This window comes from Papaver somniferum, unplaced genomic scaffold (assembly GCF_003573695.1).
Source record: "Papaver somniferum cultivar HN1 unplaced genomic scaffold, ASM357369v1 unplaced-scaffold_15, whole genome shotgun sequence".
In the NCBI taxonomy this organism is placed as follows: Eukaryota; Viridiplantae; Streptophyta; class Magnoliopsida; order Ranunculales; family Papaveraceae; genus Papaver; species Papaver somniferum.
Genome location: NW_020624376.1, coordinates 4,911,685 through 4,936,162, shown reverse-complemented (window position 1 = coordinate 4,936,162; position 24,478 = coordinate 4,911,685). Strand labels below are relative to the sequence as shown.

Genomic DNA, 24,478 nt, shown 5'->3' with positions numbered 1-24,478 from the left:
TAAATCCATATGAACCCTCGAAACTATTTCCTTAGATGCCCAATAATAATAATTTTCATACTAAAACGGATTCCTAGACTTCGCTTGAATTTCCTCGCATGATTTCTCCTAGTTTCAGTCGGTAAGTCCCACGCTAAACGCCATTATTATTTTCCGGGACAAGGGTATTATAGTCAGTTAACGTCTTTATTAATAACAATTTGTTAAATTAATGTTTTAGTTAAAATTTCACTCTCTCTCCATACAAAAAACCAGAGTCTGTCTTCCCTTTCAATGTACTCCAAAACCTCGTCTTCCTGATCATGACTTCACTCCCACAACCCCAACTACTACTTTCACCAAACCCTAACTTCTACTTTCCCCAAATTCCTATCTCTTCTTCATCTTATTCTCTTCTCAATCTCCGAATTTCCTCCTGTACAATAATAACTCCCAGCTTCAAATCTAAAGTTGCAGAAAACAATTTCCACAAAAAGCTCACACTTTTCATGAAATTACACTCATTTTAAACATGGGTTTCGCTTAAAACAATCAAATTCCAGAACCCTTTGTTTGAAATTCAATTTTTAGTTCAGATTTGATCAAAACACTCAAATCTCAAAACCCTAGTAGGATTAATTTAGCTGATTTTGTGTATTTAAGATCATGATTGGGAGAATATACGACCAGAGATTAGAATGGAAAAGGTGTATACCAGCATTAGTATCATCACACAGAACATTATTTACAGTCCTGTGGATCATGGGTTTTGCTTCATTGTTTGTATGGCAGAGAAATCTTCTAGTTGATGGTTTATGGGGTTTGAAAGTTGATGCAAAACCAATGCCAATGTTGAGACCATTTGCATTTAATTTGACTGATTTTGGTGGTAAAGGTGATGGTGTTACTGAGAATACAAAAGCTTTCGAGAAGGCGATTATGGAGATCGCGAAGCTGGGGAAGAAAGGTGGTGGGCAGCTTAATGTGCCACCGGGGAATTGGCTTACAGCGCCGTTTAATCTTACTAGTCATATGACTTTGTTCCTTGCTGAAGGTGCTACTATACTTGGCATTGAGGTGACATTTCATTCATGTTTTTTATTGTCATTATTCTGAATTTGTTTGAATGATAGGATTATAATCGATTTGCGGTTTGCGTTCAAAATTAGGTAGTTGTTAACCCATTTAACACATTAATTCGAAGTGGTTGCGTTTAGTAAGAGAAGAAACTTGCTATAACTATTGATATTTAGAATGTGCAACTAACAATTGTATGCTGAAGCTTAAGAGGAAACACATTTAGTTCTTCTCATGTTCGTTATCTATTTGTGGCGGGTTTTAAGTTTTGATTATTCATTTCGGAATAAAGAGGAAAAGCTTTTAATGTTTTGACAATGTCACTAGTTATTGGAATTTGGTCATGGAGTAGGTAGTCATTATGACTGTTAGTGGGGAGATCTGTAAAGAGTGTGATGATTTAAGGAACTTACATGTATGGCAAAACTACTAGAGAAAGTTTGTGTCACGTTTTGGTTAAACTTGTCCGCAATTGAAAATCTTAGTCTTAATCCACAATACTGATTACCTCTACTGGGTTTGATTGTGAAGTTATGAACCCATTTATGACATTAATTTGAAGTGGTTGCGTGTAGTAAGAAAAGTAACTTGCTATAACCATTGATACTTAGAATGTATGGTTCACAATTGTGTGCAAGAGCTTACGAAGGAAATGCTATTAATTCTTCTCATGTTCGATATCTATTTGTGGTGGGTTTTCAGTTTTCATTATTCTTTTCAGCTTAAAGAGGAAAGTCTTTTAATGTTTTGACAATGTTACTATTACTAGTAGTTGGAATTTAGTCGTGGAGTAAGCAGTGATTATGAATGTTAGTGGGTGGATCTTTAAAGATTATGATGATTTAAGGAACTTATGTGTATGGCAAAACTACTAGAGAAAGTTTGTATCATGTTTTGGTTGAACTTGTCCACAATTGGATATCTTAGTCTTAATCAACATTACTGACTTATCTTCTCTGGGTTCATTAAGACTGGAGTAATGTCACTAGTAGAAGTCAAATAAGCTATTGTTTAACTTTTAGCTTTAGAGTCTTCAGCAAAAAAGAAACATAAGCTGGTTAGGGTTAGACACTTGTTTGAATTTATCATATTTTTAGTAACCAAACATGTTCGTCTGGCACTAATTTAAGATCCTGCCTATTAGTATTCTAAATCAAAATGTCCTAGTGCGCTTATGTGTAAAATGTTCAACTTTAAATTATTTTTCCTTATTTATTTCTATTTGTGCAAACTAGAGATACTAACTTTCAAATATGACAGGACGAAGCGTTGTGGCCTCTTATGGCTCCTTTACCATCATATGGAGCTGGGAGGGAGCATGCTGGACCTCGATATGGTAGTCTGATTCATGGTCAGCATCTCAAGGATGTGGTTATTACAGGTTTGACACATTTCTTTTTACCTGGTTTACTTTAAATTGAAGTTTCGCTTTAGGAATGTGAGAACTTAATGTCTTCGTTCTCATTATTGTTTACAATTGCTGAGGAATTTTATCTAGCCATCCATATTTCTGTAGGTATAAGACCTAGATTCTCAACTCATAAACTGTAAATCAGTAGCCAGATTGGCCATATGTGCTCGCCAAAATATTCCTTATTGGCATGATACGAGCCATTGAGTTTCTAAAGTATACTTCAATGTAATGTTTAGCCAAGAGTGAATTATTCGTTCTTGATGCTGAAATACATGCTAGCTAACATACTTTGTGAATTTTCCTTCGCTTACTTACAGGTCATAATGGTACCATCAATGGACAAGGTCCGTCATGGTGGAAGAAGTATAAACAAAAGCTTCTCAACTACACGAGGGGACCGCTTGTGCAGATAATGTGGTCAAGTGACATCCATATCTCGAACATAACCCTACGTGATTCTCCTTTCTGGACAATCCATCCCTATGACTGCAAGAATGTTTTCATCACAAACGTCACCATCTTAGCTCCTGTCTTTGGTGCTCCAAACACGGATGGGATAGATCCTGGTAATGATGCTTTCCTGGATCTTGTAAACCACATTTTTTAGTTACTTGATGCTGCTCCTAAAGCTCGCTTATTAATTGGGTGCTGAGCAGCAGTGGTTTTCTAAGAATTTCCGTGTCTTTTTTTTTGCATCTTTCTCAACCTCTGAATTAAAAACAGTGTGGTTTCTTATGTGCAGATTCATGTGACAATGTTGTGATAGAGGACTGTTACATAAGTGTAGGAGATGACGGAATTGCAATAAAGAGTGGTTGGGATCAGTATGGAGTTGCTTATGGTCGGCCATCAACAAACATTCTCATTCGGAACCTTGTTGTTCGTTCTACAGTAAGGTGAATTAGTTTGCATCACAGATTAAGATTTAATGTTCTGGTACTCTGGAACTATTTTTTTTTTTGTTGAGAAACTGAATCATTTTGTGGAATTTACAACAGTGCTGGAGTATCTATAGGCAGTGAGATGTCGGGTGGAGTTTCAAACATCACTGTGGAAAATGTTGTTGTATGGAGCTCAAGAAGAGCCATGAGGATCAAGACAGCCGCAGGAAGAGGTGGATACATTCAAAACATCACCTACCGAAACATCACATTTGACAATGTGCGTGTAGGATTTGTGGTCAAGACTGATTACAATGAGCATCCTGATGCAGGGTACGATCCCAAAGCCTACCCAATCCTCAGTAACATAAATTTCATCAATATACATGGTCAGGGAGTACGTGTGCCAGTCCGACTTCATGGAAGTCCAGAAATTCCCTTGAGAAACCTAACATTCCGGGACTTCTCAGTTGGAATATCATACAAGAAAAAACATATCTTCCAGTGTTCATCTGTACAAGGTCGTGTCATTGGTTCAATCTTCCCAGCACCATGCGAGAACCTTGATCTTTATGATGAGCAAGGGAACTTGATTAAACGTGGTGCACAGAATGTGACTGATATAGACTACGATTTCTGAGGATCTTATGTAGGACTGAATTTTACTCAAGAGGGAGTTGTACTTTGCCTGGGGCTCTAAATGAGCATCGATATACCAGGCTTCAGTCAATCGCATGTATGTAGCTACCAAGCAGTAAACACAAGGAGAGAAGCAGATGGGGAGCATTCTGAAGAAGCTCATTCGCGGTTATCAACAGTTCATCCCCGGTTTGTTTTATGATAATGATGATGATGAAATGTTTGCAGTAGTTTGTGTTAGTAAACCCTTCTATCCATTTTTTTTTTGCTTCTGATAAGAGTTCAAGGGTTTCTCTCCATTGAATCAATAAATTCATGTGTAGATGTTAGAAAAAACTGCAATCTGAAATGAACAAACCTAAGATTCAAATCTGTAAATGTTTGTCTAATAGAGTTGTCAGAGGAGTAGATGTGAAGCATCAAGGGTTGCCCATGGTATTATCGACTCAAACATCGAACCAGCTCATTCATTCAAAATAAACCAAGGTATGACCACAATCCTACAGCATTATTTTGGTATTGCTCCAAGTTGAGCATCTGACAGGTTGTTTGTTTTTTTTTCTGACTCAACCAACTCGTCTGATCTGACTCAGCTGAATCTGAATCACGTGTTTGTTTTTTCTTTTACTAAAAATATTACTAGTATTAGTCTAAATCTGACTCAGCTGCATCTGAATCTGAATCACTACATCTGACTAAAAAAATTACTCAGAGTTAAATCCAGAGAACTCTTAAATCCAGTCAGAGTTGGGTACATACAAAATGATACCCGACTTAAGTTAAAATACCTCCAACTCAAATGTATGAGCCAACAATTAGATCTCTGACTCAAATTCCGAGTCAGAACATGTCACAAGGCTTGGGCTTTGGACATTACATCTGTACTATACTATATATATAAATAAATAAAATAAAATTTTCGTTACTACCAAAACAGAACCAAAAGGAGCGATGACTCCAAGAAGCTCCCGCCAAAAAAAAACAAATTATAAAAAGAAAAATTTTTATTTTAAAAAGCAACCGGATTTCTTTAATTCCGTGACCGGTTACCGGTTAGAGTCAAACTACATAATAATAACTTCCCCCAAGATCAGATCTCCGTCTTCATTTCTCCACTCCACCAACCACCAAATCCCCCAAATCCAATCTGAAGGAATAATAAGAAATATTTGAAATCCATGAGGATTCAAGAAGAAATCCATCATCATAGAGGAGGAGGAGGAGGAGGAGGTACAACACCACTAATGGCACCACAAACACCACCAACCCCACAACAACAACCACCGCAACACCAACATCAACCAAGAAGAAAAGGAGCTGGAGCTGGAACCAGATCATGGTTAGTAGTATCGAACTCAGGGAAATCACAAGTAGAAGAAATAGGGAAACATCCAATTATGAGAAGAACTGGTTTACCAGCGCGTGATTTAAGATTACTTGATCCAGTTCTTTCACATCCATCAACAATACTTGGTAGAGAAAGATCTATTGTTGTTAATTTAGAACAGATTAAAGCCATCATTACTGCTACAGAAGTATTTGTATTGAATTTTAGAGATCCTGTGCTTTACCCTTTTGTTCATGATCTTGAACAAAAGGTTTCTCCTGTTGTTAATGAAGAGGAATTACGAAATGATAATGAGTTACGGCAGTTTAAAGAATCATTTCGTAATTCAGGTGATGATGATGAGATTGTTGCCAAGGGTTTGTCAGATGTGCGGAAGGCGGGTGGGCCTGTGGTTTTGCCTTTTGAATTCAAAGTGCTTGAAGTTTGTCTTGAATTTGCTTGTAAGAGTCTTGAAACCGAGGTATATTTTTTTTTAATTGCTTATTGTGCTTCTATTGACCTTTCGTTGAAAATGTTTAGGGAAGAAACAATGCCGTTTGCACTTTTAGGTCCTTGATTTTGTGCCAAGTGTAGGACATTTGGTTTAGAGTACTGTCGTTGTAAGCAGTTTTAGATTTTTGATATCATGCATAATGTGCTCTATTATCTCCAAACTCTACTAATTTCATATCGGCGGAGCATATGCCCCTTTCTCTGATGCTCTGCAGTTGCGTTTAGACCTATTTGAATAAGGACCAGTAGGGGAAACCCTTCGACTAGTAAATTTGCCTCCGCAAGTTTTTTTTTTTTGGTTTGTAAATTCTAGAAGTTAGCTGTTATATTTGAATCCTTGTTTCCTTGTATCTTTGTGCAGACATCCACACTGGAACAAGAAGCATATCCAGCCGTAGATGAGTTGACATCTAAAATCAGTACGCTCAACCTCCAACGTGCTAGACAAATAAAGAGTCGCCTAGTTGCATTGCTTGGACGTGTTCAAAAGGTGAGTTTTGTTATGGGTTTCATTTCTGTCGCTGAATTATGTCATAAAGACTGTTAGATATCATTTTGTTTGCATTTGAGCCTTCAAACTGTTAGGCTGAAGTAATAATATCGAGCACTTCCTTGAATACGATCTCTGACCACCCTTTATGCCTCTCCAGTAGGGGCTAAAATGCAAATTACCATCGAAGTTATACCTGGGCACTTATCCAAAATTTTGCACCATATACGCAAGTTTTTCACATATACCACCGCTTCGGAAACACATTTACTCCTTTTCTAATTCTTTGTCCATTTTCAGGTGAGAGATGAACTTGAAAACTTGCTGGATGATGATATGGATATGGCTGAGATGTATTTGACAGATAAGCTTGTTCATTTGGGGTCCGAAGAAGCTGCTTCACAGGATGATGATGAAATAAACAATGATGAACGTGAGTCTGACAATGAAAGGTAAGTCAATTGGACTCCCCCAATCTCAATTAAGTAATGTGTATCCACACTGCTATATTACCAATATTCGTAACACGTCTGGTTTCTAATTGGTGACATCCTGTAATTGAGCATGAATTCAATTACATTCGGGTATCAAGTCATGCCGTGTCCTTGCCTTCATGGTTATTGAGGAGATCCTAGGTCCAAGTCCCCCTAGTCCAGTTGTCTAAATATCCCTTGATAATATGTAAGTTTAAGAGTTGAATTTTAAGTTCTACCTGAGCAATGTAGAAATAGACTGCACAAACATCCCGGTACCACTCTGTCATGGTCCACCCTACTATGTGTTCCATTATTCTCCCCACTTTGCAAGGCAGACATTGGTGCATCTTCTTTTCTGGTTCTCTTAATTGTTCAAAGTCAGAATGCTCATGTACATTCTATGTACACGAATTACTCGTTCAATCTTTTCATTCGACATGTTCAGTGTCATGATTGAGCATCACATATTGCCTGACTGGTGTTAAATATACTTATGAGAATTATTGTACAAATATCTAATTCTGGATGCCCTTTTCAATTTCAGTGATTATGATGTCCGTTCGCAAAGCAACAAGAGCAGTAGGCTAACTAGTTATCTTAAGCCAAACGTTGAAGAGTTGGAGATGCTCTTAGAAGCCTACTTTGCCCAGATAGAAGGAACATTAAACAAACTGTTAACTGTATGTTATCACCAATTCTTCATTTAGTTTTTCTTGAAACAGTAGGCTAAATTTTATGTTGAGTTGGCTGTATTGATATGTCTTCGATCCTGTTTTCTGTTTGTTAAAGATGAGGGAATACATTGATGACACAGAGGATTACATCAATATAATGCTGGATGACAAACAGAATCAGCTTCTACAGATGGGAGTTTTGCTTAGTACAGCGAATTTATTACTGAATGCGGGAATTGTAGTTGTAGGACTCTTTGGCATGAATATTCATATCGAACTTTTTGATTATCTCACTGGAGAAAACGAAAATAATTACTCTTCTACAAAGTTTCTGCAAACTGTGAGTGGTACTTTTGCTAGTTGCATTGTAATGTACATCATTGCCATCTTCTGCGGCAAGGAAAGAGGACTTCTGGGATAAACAGATGGATTCAATTTAAGGTATGCCTCTCTTCTAATTTCAGCTCTTAGGAATTCGGAAACTATCTATGCATTCATTGTTAGAAACACAGTAATAAACATTTCCTGGGTTTTTTTTCCTCCGCTGCTAGTTTTGTGTTTTGCCTCATTGCCAGTGAAAAGAGTTGATCTAATGCAGTTATGCAGTAAACAGCTAACCATCATGTGGTTCTGGTGGCTTAAACAGCCCAGCCAATCCTTATTACCGTTTAAGACTGTTCAAGTCCCCACCAGTGACATTGTGAACTGGGATCTTCTCGAGCTATGTTAGAATTGAGTCTACAGGCACATCCAAGGCTTATCATATACTCTTATTTGGCCCAGCTGGATTACTAATCTTTGTTGAGAAACTGAATCGTTTTTTGTAATTTTTTATACAGCAGTTCCGGATTATCTACAAGATGTGAGGTGTCTGGTGGAGTTTCAAACGTGACAGTGGAAAATGTTGTTGTGTGGGATCCAAGACTAGCCATGAGGATCAAGACCACTGCAGGAAGAGGTGAATGCATTCAAAATACCACCTACTGAAACATCACATTCGACGACGTGCAGGTAGGATTTGTGGTCAAGACTGATTACAATCAGCATCCTGATGCAGGGTACCATCCCAAAGCCTATTCAATCCTTAGTAACATAAATTTCATCATATACAGTTCATGGTCAGGGACTCGGGGAGCATGTGTGCCAGTCCGACTTCATGGAAGAGGTCAAGGGTCTCTCTCCATTATACTTGCAAGCTTATTAGGGAACCCCAAAATGTTATCTTCTTTGAATCAATCAATTGATTTTGCAGATGTTGACTGATTTTTTTAGTGTTAGTATTTGTTTAATCTTTCAAATTACATTAAGTTGATCACAATTAAGTAACTGAGTTGACTAATTGTGTTTTTGACATTTGACGAGAGGGCTGGTCTTGAAGTTGACATTGACTGCTTCAGTTTGACACTTTTAAACGATGGTTGGGAGTTGTGACTTTAAGGTGTCGAAGTACCTTTCTTCTGGAAGTATGAACTCCAAGGCAGATGAGATTATCAAATTTCACGAAAACTACATGCCTTTACTCTCAACCATCCTTTAATCATGTCGAGTTTGATAATCTCATGAAATTTGATAATCTCGTGTAGCAGCTTTGGCCTTTGTTAAACTCTCAGTCAAATCTTAATTCTTGAACAAGTAATTCTCCTGCTATGTATTAGGAGAGTTTCAACATTTTGAAGGAAAGCTTGTCAATTTTGTGATCATAAATATACCCCCACTAAACTGCAAGGTTAAGTCGATTGATAGAAGCGTTCTCTGATGATACACAGTAGCAATTTTAATTTGTGGCCTTAAAATTTTGCATTTAACATTTCAACCGGAATATCTCAACCTCAAATTCCTCCATTTGGATTCATAGTAAACTGCCATTCTGCCTACAATTCCTAGGTTGTTGTTTTCTTTCCTTCCCGTGTAATGAATGTGTTGAACTGCAGACACCACCACATAAATGCAAGTAGCTGGATGAATCCATCAATATATCTAGACAAAAACCTGCTTGAACAAAAAAATTATGAATTGCTAGAAAACAAAATTAACACTGTGATAATGTGTAGGATTCTTATCCATTCCCTATTGTTTGTGATTGATCTTACTTTTCCTACTTAGCATTAATGTTTGCAAAACAAGAACTTGTTTGCAACGGCTAAATCACGTGACAACCGTTGAGAACTACTTTGTAACGGTTACATACTTTAAGAACTATTTTGTCACACTTAAGCGTTCAAAACCGTTGTATTTTACCAAAATCTGTAAAGGCCTATAAACGATCGTTTTCACAGGCGTTTTAAGAACTTTTCATCGGCCGAAATTTCCATCGATATTTTTATGCTGATATACCTCCTTTCATCTTTCCGGTAACGTCGTACTCAAGAATCAGATTCTGCACACCGACAACTCAAAGAAAATGGCAAAAAGCAAAACACATATAAAATGGATGTTTATTTTTTTTCTCAAAGGAAAGTGATGAGGGATATGTGCTAACCACAACACCACTAACTAAAGAGATAAATCATTAACAATGACCTAAGATTTCACGTGGATATAAGAAACCTCATGAGTCATGCAAGAAATAGCACTAACCAACTACTACTTTCATCGGCATCTTCGTTTATAAAGAAAATCAAACTCTCTTTCAAAAACAATCTTTTCTTTTTTCCTTTTCTAGTTCTCTTTTTGATTACACGAAACGTGCTTTTTGGGGTTTCAGACATCATCATCATACCCAACCAACCTAACACGTTGTTGTAGGTATAGGTTGTTCATTGACTCTTTTTATGACAAAAACTATATGATTAATTAGTAATCATAAAAGTTGTAGAAAATTATACTGTCCAGTATTATGATTTGGGTTGTGTGATCGTGATTGAGAAAAATAAAGAATTACAACCACATATTGCATTTGGTGGGAGATTATTGTAATGGAAGAGACGTGCAGAAACTGTTTGCAAGAAGACTTTCGTGTCAAGGAAAAACATACCGTTGTTAGCTACATGTGTGAGTATAAAAGAAGTTGGACTTTGTCATTAATGATTGGTTAATATGGTTTGATGACCAACAAGCTGCCTTTGAAGAAATCATCCATACTTTCTTTTTGAATTCCTCCACTCTCACTGGGAGTACTGTCTCATATGTTCCCGTATAAAGCTTTAGTTATAACATGATTTTAAGTTGTCTGTGGAGATAATATTTTGATGGAACTCGGTTTTTATTTTCGATCTACAAAAAGTTTCGAAATTTCTTTTGCAGAAAATTACGAAATCTATAAACAAATACACACAACTTGTCAATAATCTCGCATAGAGGCACAGAAATGGACCATTTCTTACTATAACTGCTACATCCACCGTGAACTGTCCTCTAAGTTATACCGCAAGTCACAGCCTCTGGGAACCCCACAAATTTACGGGGGAGATGGTTTATAGATTTATGGATCAAGTAGGGTCTTATCGTGGATTGTCTTATGCGGTACAACCCGTGAGACTCAATCCACGGTGGGCATAGAGAATTGTCGTATACAAGTAACCCGTGAGTTTGCCAGCTGGCTGGCCGGCCACCCGCAAGGTTGTCTTCCCGTATCCAAACTAACTAGAACGTGTTTGCAACCATCCCAGCGGGCCTGCCTGACACTAGTTATAATCAATAAAACTGTTACCGACGGAAAATACTGTCATAAATAACAGAACCGTTCAGAAGTGTTATTGCCTTCACGTGTATGAAACACGTTCGTTTTTTCGGTGCACATGGTTTTTTAACTTGTGTGATAATTGTTCACTTACTTCTCAAGTGGGGTGAACTCGGGATTCTCGCCCGATTATTTCTTTTATTTTTACTTTTCTGTGTTCTTTTTTAACTTGTCTGACTTGGAAAATTGGTTTTTTATTTGTTTGAAAATAAAATAAGAAATTAATCGTAACGTGGCTACCTGTAATAACGTGGCTCCGCGTGTGTCGTGCCTCTCATTATGGATCAGGTTAGTAACGTCGTTAAGATTAACGATAGCAACTCTTCTTTTGACTTTTCTTCTTGGCTTTTCTTCTGGGGTCGGCAGGTAATGCTCACATTCAAGTAAATGTGGTCGCTTTCCTCGGTCGTGGTAACTTTAAGTTTTGTGGAAGGAGATATTTGCATTATCACCAGACGTTCACGGCTGAAATGAAAAATTGATGGTATTTTTTTCTTAGAAATATAGAGAGAGTCTTTTAAGAGAAGTTTGTGAGAGCCAAAAAAAAAAAAAAAAAAAAAGCCACGTGTAAGCATCACGAAAGACTATCTCATAATAGGATAATGAATAGGATGCATGGAATCATCCTTCAAAAGGTGATTGCATCTAAATCGAGACAACAGGTGCATAGTTACATGGAGGATGCGTGTAAGGAGTAGTCAAATCACACATCCGGTCAAGTTTAAAAAGAGAACAAGGCATTTAATGAGAGCCGGAAGAGGTGTGATACAGCCGTGGATGAAAGAAAATCGTGTCAGAAGCTCGGATGAAGGACAATTAGCAATACGATCCGAAGAGGATGTAGTACGATGCTTCCCCGGATGGAGCGACACGATGGGTGAATGATGCGATATAACCCAAGAGGGAGAATCGGACGAGACACTCTGAAGGAGAATAATGGAGGGGTCATCCGAGCGATGATAAGATGTACGATAGCGTCACCAGCCCAGCAACAACAAATCATGTCTTCAGGAGTCTAGTTTTGTCTATAAATACCAGTTCATGTAGAAGGAGCTGGGCAGATAATTTTAGATGGTCTTTCTACATAGAATTCTAGAGAGAGACTTAGAGAAAGAAAGAGTGAGAAGTGTAAGTGATATTTGTAATTCATTTAAGGGTAAGACCTTCAAAGATAAAGATTTAGTTTCTTCTCCGTGGATGTAGGTCTACGAGGCCGAACCACGTTATATACTTGTGTTCATCTTTACTTTCAAGTTATTTATATCTTATTTATCTTTGAATCTCGAATGTTGGTAGTTTTATAATCGTTAGATCTTGTTGGGTGTAGTCTTCGCAAAAGATGCAACTACAAAGTTTGCATGGAAATATAAACTTTCGAAGCTAAATCCCTCATCCTCTTACTGACATAAGTAATTGGACATTAGATATATACCACTTTTGCACATTTAGTTTTCGAATGAGATTAGTTATTTGTAAATTTTTTCTTATGTTTCTAGCCTACTATTTGTACGTAGATTGTGTAGGTTATTATTGTCTGTGTACATTCTTTTAGTTTTAATAAAATCTTCTTTTTCCATCTAACAAAAAAACAGACCGCCAAACATGTAAATGTTGTAGCTGCGAGATACGAGCATAAAGTATCACCATTACAATTACAATGTTTATAGTTGACATGAATCAAATATGTTGGAACCATCTGGGAACGATTCTGCGGAAGATGGGTTGTTTGGAAAGGTGAAAAATCTGGGATTTTCTTCGTTGCTTCAACTTATAATTCCGAATTTGGTGATTTTATTGGGGCTCCTTATCCTTAGAACATACTAACGGCGATCGAGTGGTATAACATTGTAAAATGCGCGATCATATATAATATAATATATCTAGCTAGCTAGTGAGCTAGGCTGGCATGTTCACGACCTATTATGGCATTTTATCCCTTTCTTTACTTGGACCCTTCCTCTACACCTACTTGCAAAGTTGCAATATAGTCGACCCCCACCCTGCACCGATTCACTTTCTAAAGCAAGAAACACATGTATGAATTCACACACACACAAACACAAGCAACAACCTCTATCATCATTACCACCTTCTATATAAATATAAAGAGACCTCGAACGATACTTCACACAACTTCATAACAAACAACAACAAGAAGAAGAATATCACTGGCTAAAAGAAAGAAGAAGAACAACAACAACGAAAGCTGCTTCAATTGTTAGATCTTTTACGAGATAATATAATCCGATTCAATCGAATTATGTCGAGTTTATTGCAACAAGAAAGGATGATGAGATCGAAGAATTTCTCTCAAACATGTAATCTGTTGAGTCAATACATGAAAGAAAACAAAGGTAGTTTCGGTCCAACAGGCATGAACTTATCATCATCATCATCACCAGCACCAGCTCCAGTAATGGGTGTTCCGTCGCCACTATTTTACAACCGTGAAGTCAATAAATCCATGGATTTATTCCCACAACGTACCGGTTTTGCTCCTACCACAACATCGACGGAAACAAAGAAGCCTGAAGCCGCACAAATGACAATATTTTACGGTGGTAAGGTACTAGTTTTCGACAACTTACCGGTGGAAAAGGCAAAAGAAGTTATGAATTTTGCCAAGAATTTCTCTCCTGTTACGAGTAATTCCGTTGCTGCTAGCAAGGATGTATTGCCGCCGAGACCAGTACAGCAACCACAGCAGCAAGTACAACAAAAACAGTTTGGAGATTTGCCCATTGCAAGAAAAGCATCACTCCATCGGTTCCTAGAGAAGAGAAAAGATAGGATTAATGCTAAAGCGCCATATCAAGTTACCGGTACTCCGGCAACAAAATCCGGCCAAACTCAGGCGAACAAGATTGATGAAAGCAAGTCATGGCTGGGTTTGGCTTCCCAAACGGGCCAACAATGGGGCTTAGCATACCAATTATAGGTCTCCGGGGAGCTTCACCGATTAATTACTCGAGCTTTTTAATTATTCATTGTATTAATTCCTTGGATCCTAACAAAAAGAATAATTAGCTAGTGAAATCAAATTTACAGAAGAATCATTGCTTTTAAGAAATGTAATTCATATGATTTTCAATTTGAAGAATCAAATTTTATTGACAATCTTTTTCTCTTATTATCTATCACTCGTCTTGGGCATTATCCAAATTCATTCTAAAAAAGGCGACAGTTTTATAGGTAGCTGTGGCGATACATAAATGGAACGATAAAATAGGGCAATAAACGTCCGTAAAAAGATGCTTCATCCTCACATGTGAGATGCTCGTATGTAAAGTTTACACGTTGAAAATGCGTGGAGTTATGCTCATCCACACTGTATGAGGGGTGAACAACTAAGTCAGATTCCCCCAACACAAGGGTCAACTCGTACTCTATATTCAATCTTTGGTCTATGGACGTTTTGTGCATGATGGTGGGTGGAGCCAAGATCGTTGACGGTAGGTAAAAAAGAACATCATTTGTATAAGAGCATAAAAGTAATAACACATCAAACGGTAACTGGTAGAATGTAAAAGGATTTGAAGAGCTTATCGCTAAGCTGAAACAATTAAAATATAAGAATCGGATTTCTGGCTAACTGGACTAAGCTCTTATTAGTTGGTGTAATATTTTGCCACAGATCTTAAGCTACGACGTTTTCCTGTTATAGGGCATGTGGTTCATGGATGTGCGGTCCATTAGATAACTAGGTTTTCCCTATCCTATATATAGAGAACATTGTATGTATGTAATCTCTGATGCCTCTTTATCAATAAGAAGCTGTTCTCCTTCTCTATCTCTAACCCAATTGATACTACAAAACGTTATCATGCACGATGCTATACCGCTGAGCTATATCAGATTGATTGATTTTTTTTTCTATACTGATTAATAGGAAGGCACAACTTATTTATATCATCAGAAATCATCTCATAAGATTGTCTCTGAATATGTCCATGAATTAAACTGGAGGACGCTCCGAAGTTTTAAATGATTCTAGAGAACAATGAAATCCTGACGGATTATGAAAATGTATATAAGTCAATGTAAGGATCATGCGTGCACAATGATGATATAATCCATAAATAGTTGCTTCAGAAGTAGAGCACAATGAGATCGAACCATGCTTTATTTTGATTAATTTCAAATAAATAACATATTTGGCCTACGCAATCCAGGTAGAACTTAGTTCTTTGACAAATATACGGGTATTTGGTGTGGTAGTGCTAACCAACCTAATGTAAAGCCTGTGGGACATATGTGGTTATTTGTCACGAAGTGTAGTGAGAAGAATGAGGCCTTAAAGTATATAGAATCACCTTGTGGAGTGAGGTTTCTCACAAACCCCTGGATCGCTTACTCTTATGAACATCATAATGTCCAGTTAATTAGTTTGCTTGGTAGTTTCAAATTAAAGAACTTGAAACATAGTAGATGTAGTTATATCTCTGGAGATTTAGACTCAAAGATATTTGCGAAAGTGCATGATGGACTTTTGCTTCCCAAGTCGAATGACTCTAAAACCACGGAGTGTGTTTGCAGTTACACTGGAACACTCACTTATTGATTTAAACAATCAGTCGGATGTGGTATACCAGTCTAAGTGACTATTTTACTGGGAAGGGATAAACAAGTAAGGTTTCGTGCCATGCGTATTAAATAAGTTCCTGATTCAGAATTATAGCTATCTATGTCGACGGTATGGACATGATAAGTACTCTTAATGGAATAAGAGATTTTACAAGTTATTTAAAATCTTAATTTGAGATGAAATCCTGGGAAATCTCGATCTTATCTATGTTCTAAACTAGAAGACCGAGCTTGTGGTACATTATTCCACAAGTTTGCATATGTCCATTGTCAGGAAATTTAACAAGGACGTGCATGCTTCTAGCACTCCCATGATTAGTCGAGTTTCAAATGTACATAAATGACCAATTCGTCTAAAGGAAGATGACGAATTTGGTTTGGGAGATGAACTTTCCTTATCTAAGTATAATAGACGCATTATTGTACTTAGAAAAATGTACTCGACCAAATGTTATATCCTCAATGAACTTGTTAGCTAGATATAACTCAGCTCCAACGCAACGTCATTGGAATGGTATAGTGAATGTAATCATGTGCTTAAAAGTAACCATTGACATAAATTTGTTTTATCCATGCAAAGACATAAAAAGGAATGCTAGGAAAGTGCAATACAAAGGTTGTTGATTATAAAGGAACAATAATCTCTTCTCCAACGGAAGTAATCAGGGGGAGATACGGTCGACTATTTTCTAGGTCATTACCGATATTCAGTTTCGAAAAGCACATGACTAAAGGATCGGTATGGAACAACTATGAAAGTAATCAGGGGGAATGCCGACATCAGGGGGAGGATCCAAGGATATGATGTCGACATAATTTACTTCGAAATTGAAGCTGTGTTGTACTCTTTTTCCCTTCGGTCGAGAATAGTTTTTCCCAAAGGGTTTTGTTACTCGACAAGGTTTTTAGCGAGACAACACTAAAATCATCAAGTATGTTAAACGTTGAATACATAAAGATAGTGTTGATATTATTGAAAATATTTGAATCAAAGAAATGAAACACGATAGTCCGTTAAGCAACGTAACTTCCAGAATCAACAACATGGTTATATAAACATCCAAGTCACCAAAGTAAAGTGTGATAAACTCCTTTTGACTGCATTAGACTAATAAAAATTGTTTGACATCAGGGGGAGCATCTAATGGTGTGTTGAACTCTTTTCCTTCACCGAGGTTACTTTTTCCCACAAGGTTTTGTTGCTCGGCAAGGTTTTTAATGAGACAACAACAAACACCGGGAAGTAATTTCCCAACTAAGGATATTGTCTTTCGCACAAGGATTTTCTGCCTTAGGAGTTGTGAAGCAACTAGTAAACTTCAACGGAACAAAGTTATCATCTGCAACAGATCACCTTTACTTGCATCTGTCACGTTGTACTCCTTTCCCTTCGTCAAGGTTTTATCCCACTGGGTTTTCCTTGTCAAGGTTTTAATGAGGCAACATATTCGAGTCCAACTATGTTCTAAGTTTGCTTAATATTGTACTTTTTTTTCTTTAGTTCAGGTTTTGTCCCTCTGGGTTTCCCTGGAGAAGTTTTACGGAGGCAATTAAATTAGACTCGTCGATCTTTGAAAATCGTATTGCATGTGATGAACTACATGTTAAGTACTACATGTGAAGAGTTTTACCAAGGTTTTATCCCACTGGGTTTTTCCTTGTCAAAGTTTTAATGAGGCGATTGATTCCGACACAAGTCATCAAGAAGAGGACGACATTTGAAGAACTACATTCAAAGAACTATATGTGAAGTACTATGTATACAGATTTGTTATTGAACCGCACAAGGGAGAGTGTTATAGGGCATGTGGCCCATGGATGTGCGGTCCATTAGATAACTAGGTTTTCCCTGTCCTATATATAGAGAACATTGTATGTATGTAATCTCTGATGCTTCTTTATCAATAAGAAGTTCTTCTCCTTCTCCTTCTCCTTCTCTATCTCTAACCCAATTGATACTACAAAATTTCCAAACTTACTGCTTCAAATTATTTATCTTATTTAAAACTAGACACCACATTATTTTGACACAAGCTAGTCTATCACCCTTTTAAAGAACGCGCAATTGGGGATATGGAAACTAATTGGGGATATGAATTACTTTCCCCAACCAAAGGTGTCTGCTAAGGGGTGTTTTTTGGGGAGAAAATATTAAAACACCCTTAGATTAATTAAAAAACATTATGAAAAGACTGTTATGCCATTTCTACTAAAACTTAAAATCTAAAAACCAAATCATTTATCCCCCATTCTCAAATCAATTCTGACACACTAGGGTTAGGGTTCCGAAAAAAAATATTTCTTCATCTTCTTCAACGTTTTTCATCCGTTCTTCATCGACGATTAATTGTTAATTCAAAATTTTCTTCCTCGACTTGTTGTTCTTGTTCCATCGATGCGGGTACCTTCATAGGCCTACCCCTTTTCTTTGGAACCGACACTTCATCGGCTTTTGGTGTGGATACGGAATTCCCTGTTTGTTATTGACTTGATGGAGGTTCCTTCTTCGGCCTACCCCTTTTCCTTGGAACCGGCGCTTCCGCGAACCTTGCTTCTGAAAGCTCACATCGAGTTGGGTGTCGTTTCTTACTTGCCTCGTTTTCACATTCACGTTGACTCATTGCTTTCAATTCTTTCCTTTGTTTTGTCCTAGTCGATTTAGTTTGTGGTCTACCGGGCGGATCTCCCTTTCTTGGCTCTTCAATTTGTGTTATCCATGGGCGTGTAATTAGACTTAGTTGTCTCAACAATACTTGTCGAATAGCCGAGTTTCCACGTGAGTAAGCTTCATAGAATTCCTTTGGCCTCCTTTGTATCCCATGGTGATTGTCCATGAGCTTCCGAAGGGGGAGGGTCGAAAGATAGTTTCTTCCAAAACGTATCAATAACCTCAATAGGTATAACTTATTCATACTTCACAAGCATATGACGACACGGAATCCCCGATGAAGACATGTCGGGACAAATACACACATCACCCGATTTGCCGTATTTTATCTCTTTTTCCATTTCTCTAATCATATATTTTATTTCCCAATGCGAGACGTTGAATTCTATTCCTTGGAGCAAATTACCATATCGAAAATGTGATGTCATCCTTTCCATTGATATTTTCTCAAAGTCCTTCTTGATCCTATCGATATCGGCCTTAAAGTATTGCTCCATTGCCTCGGTGACCGTAACCACGTTTCCTTGGCCATACTGGATGATATCTTTAAATCTCTCATGAGAGGACTCCGCTATACTAGTTGCTTCATTCCCGTAGTGTCTATACCGATTTGTCCACGCACAGACAAATTTTTCCTTGAACTTATCCAACAATTTATCCCGACAATATGAGACGGCACTTGGATACACTTCGTTATATTTGGCAATAAACATGTTCAATCTCTTTTCATATATATCCTCAGTAAGAGACCAATAAAATTTCTCCCAATCCTTTAGAAATTCCAACCACCTTTTATGATTTTCATCGTTTTCTTTGTCCACTCGCTCTTTAATCTTTCCTCTTTCATCTTCTTCTTATTCGGGTGATAGTTTCTTCTTGAGAACATCTTGCTCTAGTTGAGCAACCATTCTTTTCTTAATATCCGCCTTAGAGGGTTCAAACAAAGCATGACAATGTTTTATCACATTTTGACCTATATGATATGTACATAGGAAATTTCTTGCATCCGGAAATACGTCGGATATAGCATTCATTAGTGCGCCATCTTGATCGGTTATGATGACCCTCGGAAATTGATTTTCGGGGAAAAATAATTTCAATTGTCGTAATGCCCAATGATAATTTTGATCCCTCTCGTTTTCCATTAAACACCAAGCCAATGTGAATGATACCTTGTCCGATGTTTGCCCTACGATGTTGAACAACGACATGTTGTATTTGTTTGTTTTGTAGGTGCAATCTATCATAAGAACACCACAACATGTATGAGCCAATTATCAAAGCAAAGAATGTGCAATGAATATTTGAAGGGGTTTGTTGTCCGATCCTCTTTTAATGATACGCGTGTAGTTGTGATCCCAAACTATCTTCTCAAGTTCTTGCATAACGGTCCTCCCTTCCCATTCCACCATTCTAATGGTTGCTTGTGCGCTATAAATTGTACTTAGGGAAGAGACGTTCTGACCATCCTTTTCCTTGAAGCCTCTGAGAATCACTCTTGGTTTGATACATGCTTTGGTAATTATCTTTACATCCTCGAATTCATGAGGTTTTAGCTTCGCAACTAGGGAGTGACCAACAAAATCTTTTGGATCCCGGTGGTTATGATGGCAAAACCACACCGTACAATCCCATTCCTTTTATTTGTCTCTTAAATAGAATACAAGCTTAAATGGGAAATTATCCTTCCTCGTACGAGTCTTGTATACCCTATTAGTCTTCTTTGGATATACATAACCCTTTCTCTTATGGCTATCCTTCTTCTTGTATTGCCCACTTCTCTCGCAAACCATCTCAAAACGATTATCTGAACGTTGGGTATTCCTCACTAACACACACATGTTCTTAAGAGCCGTTTTTTTTTCCCAAGCAATTACTTCCTCTGGAAATTTTATTCCCTACATAAGGACGACAATGGGAGATTATAAGGTTCATTACAAGCAATCCCCACATAAAGTTCTAAAAACTAGGTGAAAAGTATTGTTTGCGAACATACCGGAGGCATTTTATAGTATTCGGACGTATCCGGACCAAGCGGTTTGGAATTTGTTGGATCAATGTATGTCACAATCTAAGGAATGAATGAAAAGAAAATTGAATTAGTTCCAAATAAAATTAAATTACTATGACGAGTACTAGTTCCGGCATGCTCGACGACAGTACCGCCAAAACAACCAAAGCCGGAAACATGTGACGGCATTCTCGAATAATTTTCCGGCATTTCGGAAATGCACTTGAAAAATAGAACCTAATTTTAAACAGTACCGGAATTTTATTTTCTTGAACATTAATGTCGGGATTCGCAATACCGGCATGCTCGATATGTAAGGTTCCAAGCCGGTATATCCTGCCGGCTTTGTCCATAATTTATAAACCACACCAGTACTTGGTGCCGGCGTGCTCGATAATTTATATACCACGCCGATACTTAGGTTCAAAAATCTTTAACTCCTGGATGTTTTTCTTGTGGTGCCGGCATAGTAAAGTTAGGAGTGAACCATGCCGGTTTGGATATTCCATGGAATATTCGGTGGTAGGTAAAAAGTTAACTGCGTGCCGGCATGGATTCTTTTGGTTGAAGACCACGCCGGAAAATGTCTCAAAATGGGGGATATTTTCCGCTGGCATGGAAGTGGTATGAATATCGTGCCGGTTCTATAAGTGCCGGCGTGGTATTCATACTACGAGTATGCCGGCACCAAGATTTTTCAAAGAAAAAAATGGCGGTTTCAAAAAAATAATTTCAAATTTTCGACCTCTTAGCAACATTACCTGTGTATTGGGGATGCTTGTATGTTGAACTTATTTACTTACTTGGGTTGGTTCTTCAAAAAACACTTCATGCTCACGAAAATCATATTCCAAGGGTGTTGGTTTATCATATAAGTCCAATTGTGAGTTGTTATTATTAACCGAAGATTGAAGATATGCTTCTTGTTGTAGTTGAGCTAAAGATTCAGTAGCTGCGATTCTCTCCTCACAACCATCTTCCATTTTCACAAAAATATTTCCACTCAAAAATATTTTTCCCTCCTTCTACTCTCACCTCACTCACACAAATTCAAACAAAAATACACACTAATCTATCTCTCAAATACTTAAGATTTTACTAATTATTATTAACCACTAAACCTGATTTTAAACCTGATTAGGAATTAAAAAATAATTATATAAGGGGTGACCCAGATTTGATATTTGGATCCAGTTTTTGTCATGTATCTATATCCCCCAATTAGTTTCCATATCCCTCAATCGCGTGTTCCTTTTAAATAGCTAAAGAAGTCTGATTTTGTATACTCTTCGTTGCGCTGGTACTCATTAAAACCTCCCTAATTTCTACCTCTAACCATTTTTTGCAAATACAATTGTTTCTTGCACACATACATAAACAGATCAACCGAATCGCCCGGAATTTTTTCTGGGGACATGACTCATCTGTTAAAAAACTTTATCCTCTATAATGGAACAAGCTAAACAAACCGATACTAAAAGGAGGTCTTGGAATTATAAAAAGCAGTCATCACGATAAATCCTTACTCATCAAAAGAATTTGGAGCATTCATGATCAACCTAATTTCATTTGCTCCAGATTATACAATGAAAAATACCTACAAAACCAACCTATCTTTCGAGAAAACACACCCATTCCTTCCTACGCCAGCCCACAATGAAAACAAATGTCATCCCTAATACCAATCTTCCAAAACTTCACTTTCCACCGTATCGGAAACGGTTTAGACACCCCTATCCAAGCTCATTGGATCCCTCAATTTCAAAACCTTGACCCGAACCAATGCGACCTGATCCAATCAGTAGCTGATCTCATCGACCCACTTACCCATAACTGGGATCACGATCAAATGATTAACCTCCCCCTGATGATATCCAACACATATAAATATCCGTCGTCCACTAAATAGGCCTCCAGAACTTTACTTTGGCCACACTCAAAATCCGAAAAATACACCACAGCCTCCGGATACAACTGCCTAATCCAACAGGATACCCATTACCACATCGACCCCCTACCACCAAACAAATTCCTTTGGACCTTACCATGCCCACCAAAAATCCATCTTTTCTTGTGGAAATCTATAAATGAAGGTCTTCCCACCTTCACTATCCTAAATCGCATAAACCTCACAGACTCCAACCTATGCCCCGGATGCAACATGGAACCATAAACTGCCGAACATATCCAAACCCAAAACAATATCCCTAATATAGTAGTAAATCCTCAAACATTCTATCTCGGTATTCTGTTTTCTATTCTGAAACCTATGGACGTCTAGAAATGATCTAGTTTTCAAAAAACACCTTACCCCGAGGACCAAATAGTGGCACAAATCTTGAGACAATATCATGAATTTGATTGGGAAAAAATGATTCTTCCTCCAATAATTCCAGAGGAATCACTTGCCAAGGCGACTCCAACTAATGTCGGAGCTACAACAACAATACAAGTAGGATGGATCAAATCAACATGGATGGTGCTGCCCGAGGTCACCCAGGAATGGCGGGAGCGGGCTTCATTTGCAGAGACTCAAATGCCCAGGTTATTTTGGCTCTTGCGCAGCCTCTGGGTATAACAACGACTCTAACCGCAGAAACGTGAGAAACTTTTTGGCCACAAGGACGACGACAGATCGACAATGGCCAAAACTTATTTTTGAGACAGACTCGAAAAACCTGATGCGCATCATAAAAACGACAACGGAAGCCCCGTGGTATATTGCAGACATGACCTCCGAAATAAAAGAGAGAATGCAACAAATACCACACTGCGATATTCAACACCACTACATGGAAGGAAACCAAGCAGCGGATGGTTTGGAAAACTATGCTGCGGACGGAAGCCAAGCATGAAATTTTTCAAAGAATATATGGGATCGGGCAACCCATCTTTTCTCCACCAAATTATTGATAATGACTTTATGGGAACAACATACCCACTTGTAATATCTTTGTAAGTTTTTTATTTCGTCTCATGCTTCAAAAAAAAAGAAAAAAAAAAAGGGTTAGTATTATATGAATAACTGGCGACTAGTTAAGTTTGGTACTGCGTGTCTCCTCTCTTGTTTTAGCTATCTAGTTAAATTAAAGGGAGACTGAAATATCAGATAGTCTTTAAAGAGTGTGCACAAAATCAAACTCAAAGTACAAGTTCATTGTCAGAAATTTGAATAAAAATCCTATTATTTGGGCTGCACACCATTTGGGTTTGGAGGCTGCATGGGATTCTAATATCCTAAAAATGGCTAGGGGGGCCTAATCAATAATAAAAGTCAAAAATACCCTTTCTTATTATTAATCTAAATCTAATTCGAAAACAAAACCTAAAACAAATTTAAATCTAACCATGTTCTTCTTCTTCTCCATCGCCCCGTTCTCCATTTTATTGTTCCTATGTCTTGGAAAGGACACTTTTGCCAGGCGTAGAACCGGTTTACGATCGGATCGACAAACAATCCCATCAGTAAGTGATAAAAATAACCCAGATTTTTCCCGATTTTTAACGGATTTGAATTAAAAAAAAAAAGTGTCATTGGGGTTGATTACTAGGTTTTCTTTACTATTTTCAGTATACGTTTCATCATTTTCTTTCAAAGGTTTTTAAAAAAGTTCATCAACATCATCCTTCTCTTTCTTCCAAATCAAGAAAAAAAAAATACAAAATTTTGATTTTCAAAATATTAATCATTTAATCCTATCATTAATTATAATTATCATAATTAGGATTAATCAAACCTGAGACACATTAGCCATTATGAAAAATGGCCAGATAAAAGGTTTTGGCTATTACTATTTCATGCCTCTATGCAGCCCCAAAAGTCCAGCCGCGTGCAGCCCCAGTGATAAGATTCTCGTATAATAGCTGAAGTGTTGGACGGGTTTACCTACATCTAAGCAAGTAACAGTATTCCGTTGTTAAACTGTGGTTGTTTTAGACTGCCACCCACTATTTAACTCTAGTTCTTGTCAGACATGGAAACTAATTACTACTTTCTTAGTTAATTGTGTGAAGCAAACCAAGAACGCGTGCTTCCCTGCAATTGCGTAATGAATTTGGTAGCTGA

The 24,478-nt window shown here is 37.6% G+C and overlaps 3 protein-coding genes across 5 annotated transcripts; all 3 read left to right on the top strand.

The window, feature by feature from the left end:
• Positions 1-237: 237 nt before the first annotated feature.
• On the top strand, positions 238-4,368 carry LOC113335649 (probable polygalacturonase). Its single transcript, XM_026581674.1, has 5 exons — positions 238-1,056; positions 2,317-2,437; positions 2,788-3,036; positions 3,213-3,366; positions 3,469-4,368. The coding sequence occupies exons 1-5, from the start codon at positions 646-648 to the stop codon at positions 3,989-3,991; spliced, it is 1,458 nt and encodes a 485-aa protein (XP_026437459.1). The 5' UTR covers positions 238-645; the 3' UTR covers positions 3,992-4,368.
• Positions 4,369-5,080: 712 nt separating this feature from the next.
• Positions 5,081-8,785, top strand: LOC113335650 (magnesium transporter MRS2-F-like). 3 transcript variants are annotated; one of them, XR_003353438.1, is made up of 7 exons: positions 5,081-5,798; positions 6,192-6,320; positions 6,621-6,772; positions 7,341-7,476; positions 7,586-7,911; positions 8,310-8,481; positions 8,583-8,723. XR_003353438.1 is itself a non-coding variant. In XM_026581676.1 (6 exons), exons 1-5 carry the CDS (start codon positions 5,169-5,171, stop codon positions 7,889-7,891), a joined length of 1,353 nt encoding a protein of 450 aa, XP_026437461.1. In that variant the 5' UTR covers positions 5,081-5,168; the 3' UTR covers positions 7,892-7,911; positions 8,313-8,785. The 3 variants fall into 3 exon arrangements, 2 of the variants coding, with proteins under 2 accessions (XP_026437461.1, XP_026437460.1); XM_026581676.1 differs by having other exon boundaries at positions 8,313-8,785; XM_026581675.1 differs by having other exon boundaries at positions 8,310-8,785.
• Positions 8,786-13,211: 4,426 nt separating this feature from the next.
• Positions 13,212-14,266, top strand: LOC113335744 (protein TIFY 10b-like). Its single transcript, XM_026581758.1, has one exon. The coding sequence runs from the start codon at positions 13,410-13,412 to the stop codon at positions 14,085-14,087; it is 678 nt and encodes a 225-aa protein (XP_026437543.1). The 5' UTR covers positions 13,212-13,409; the 3' UTR covers positions 14,088-14,266.
• Positions 14,267-24,478: the final 10,212 nt, after the last annotated feature.

Coding starts and splice junctions, on each gene's coding strand:
- LOC113335649 (XM_026581674.1), top strand. CDS start 646: ATGATTGGGAGAATATACGACCAGAGATTAGAATGGAAAAGGTGTATA. Junction 2,438..2,787: donor CAAGGATGTGGTTATTACAG/GTTTGACACATT, acceptor GCTTACTTACAG/GTCATAATGGTACCATCAAT. Junction 3,037..3,212: donor CACGGATGGGATAGATCCTG/GTAATGATGCTT, acceptor TCTTATGTGCAG/ATTCATGTGACAATGTTGTG.
- LOC113335650 (XM_026581676.1), top strand. CDS start 5,169: ATGAGGATTCAAGAAGAAATCCATCATCATAGAGGAGGAGGAGGAGGA. Junction 6,321..6,620: donor TGCTTGGACGTGTTCAAAAG/GTGAGTTTTGTT, acceptor GTCCATTTTCAG/GTGAGAGATGAACTTGAAAA. Junction 6,773..7,340: donor CGTGAGTCTGACAATGAAAG/GTAAGTCAATTG, acceptor TTTCAATTTCAG/TGATTATGATGTCCGTTCGC.
- LOC113335744 (XM_026581758.1), top strand. CDS start 13,410: ATGTCGAGTTTATTGCAACAAGAAAGGATGATGAGATCGAAGAATTTC.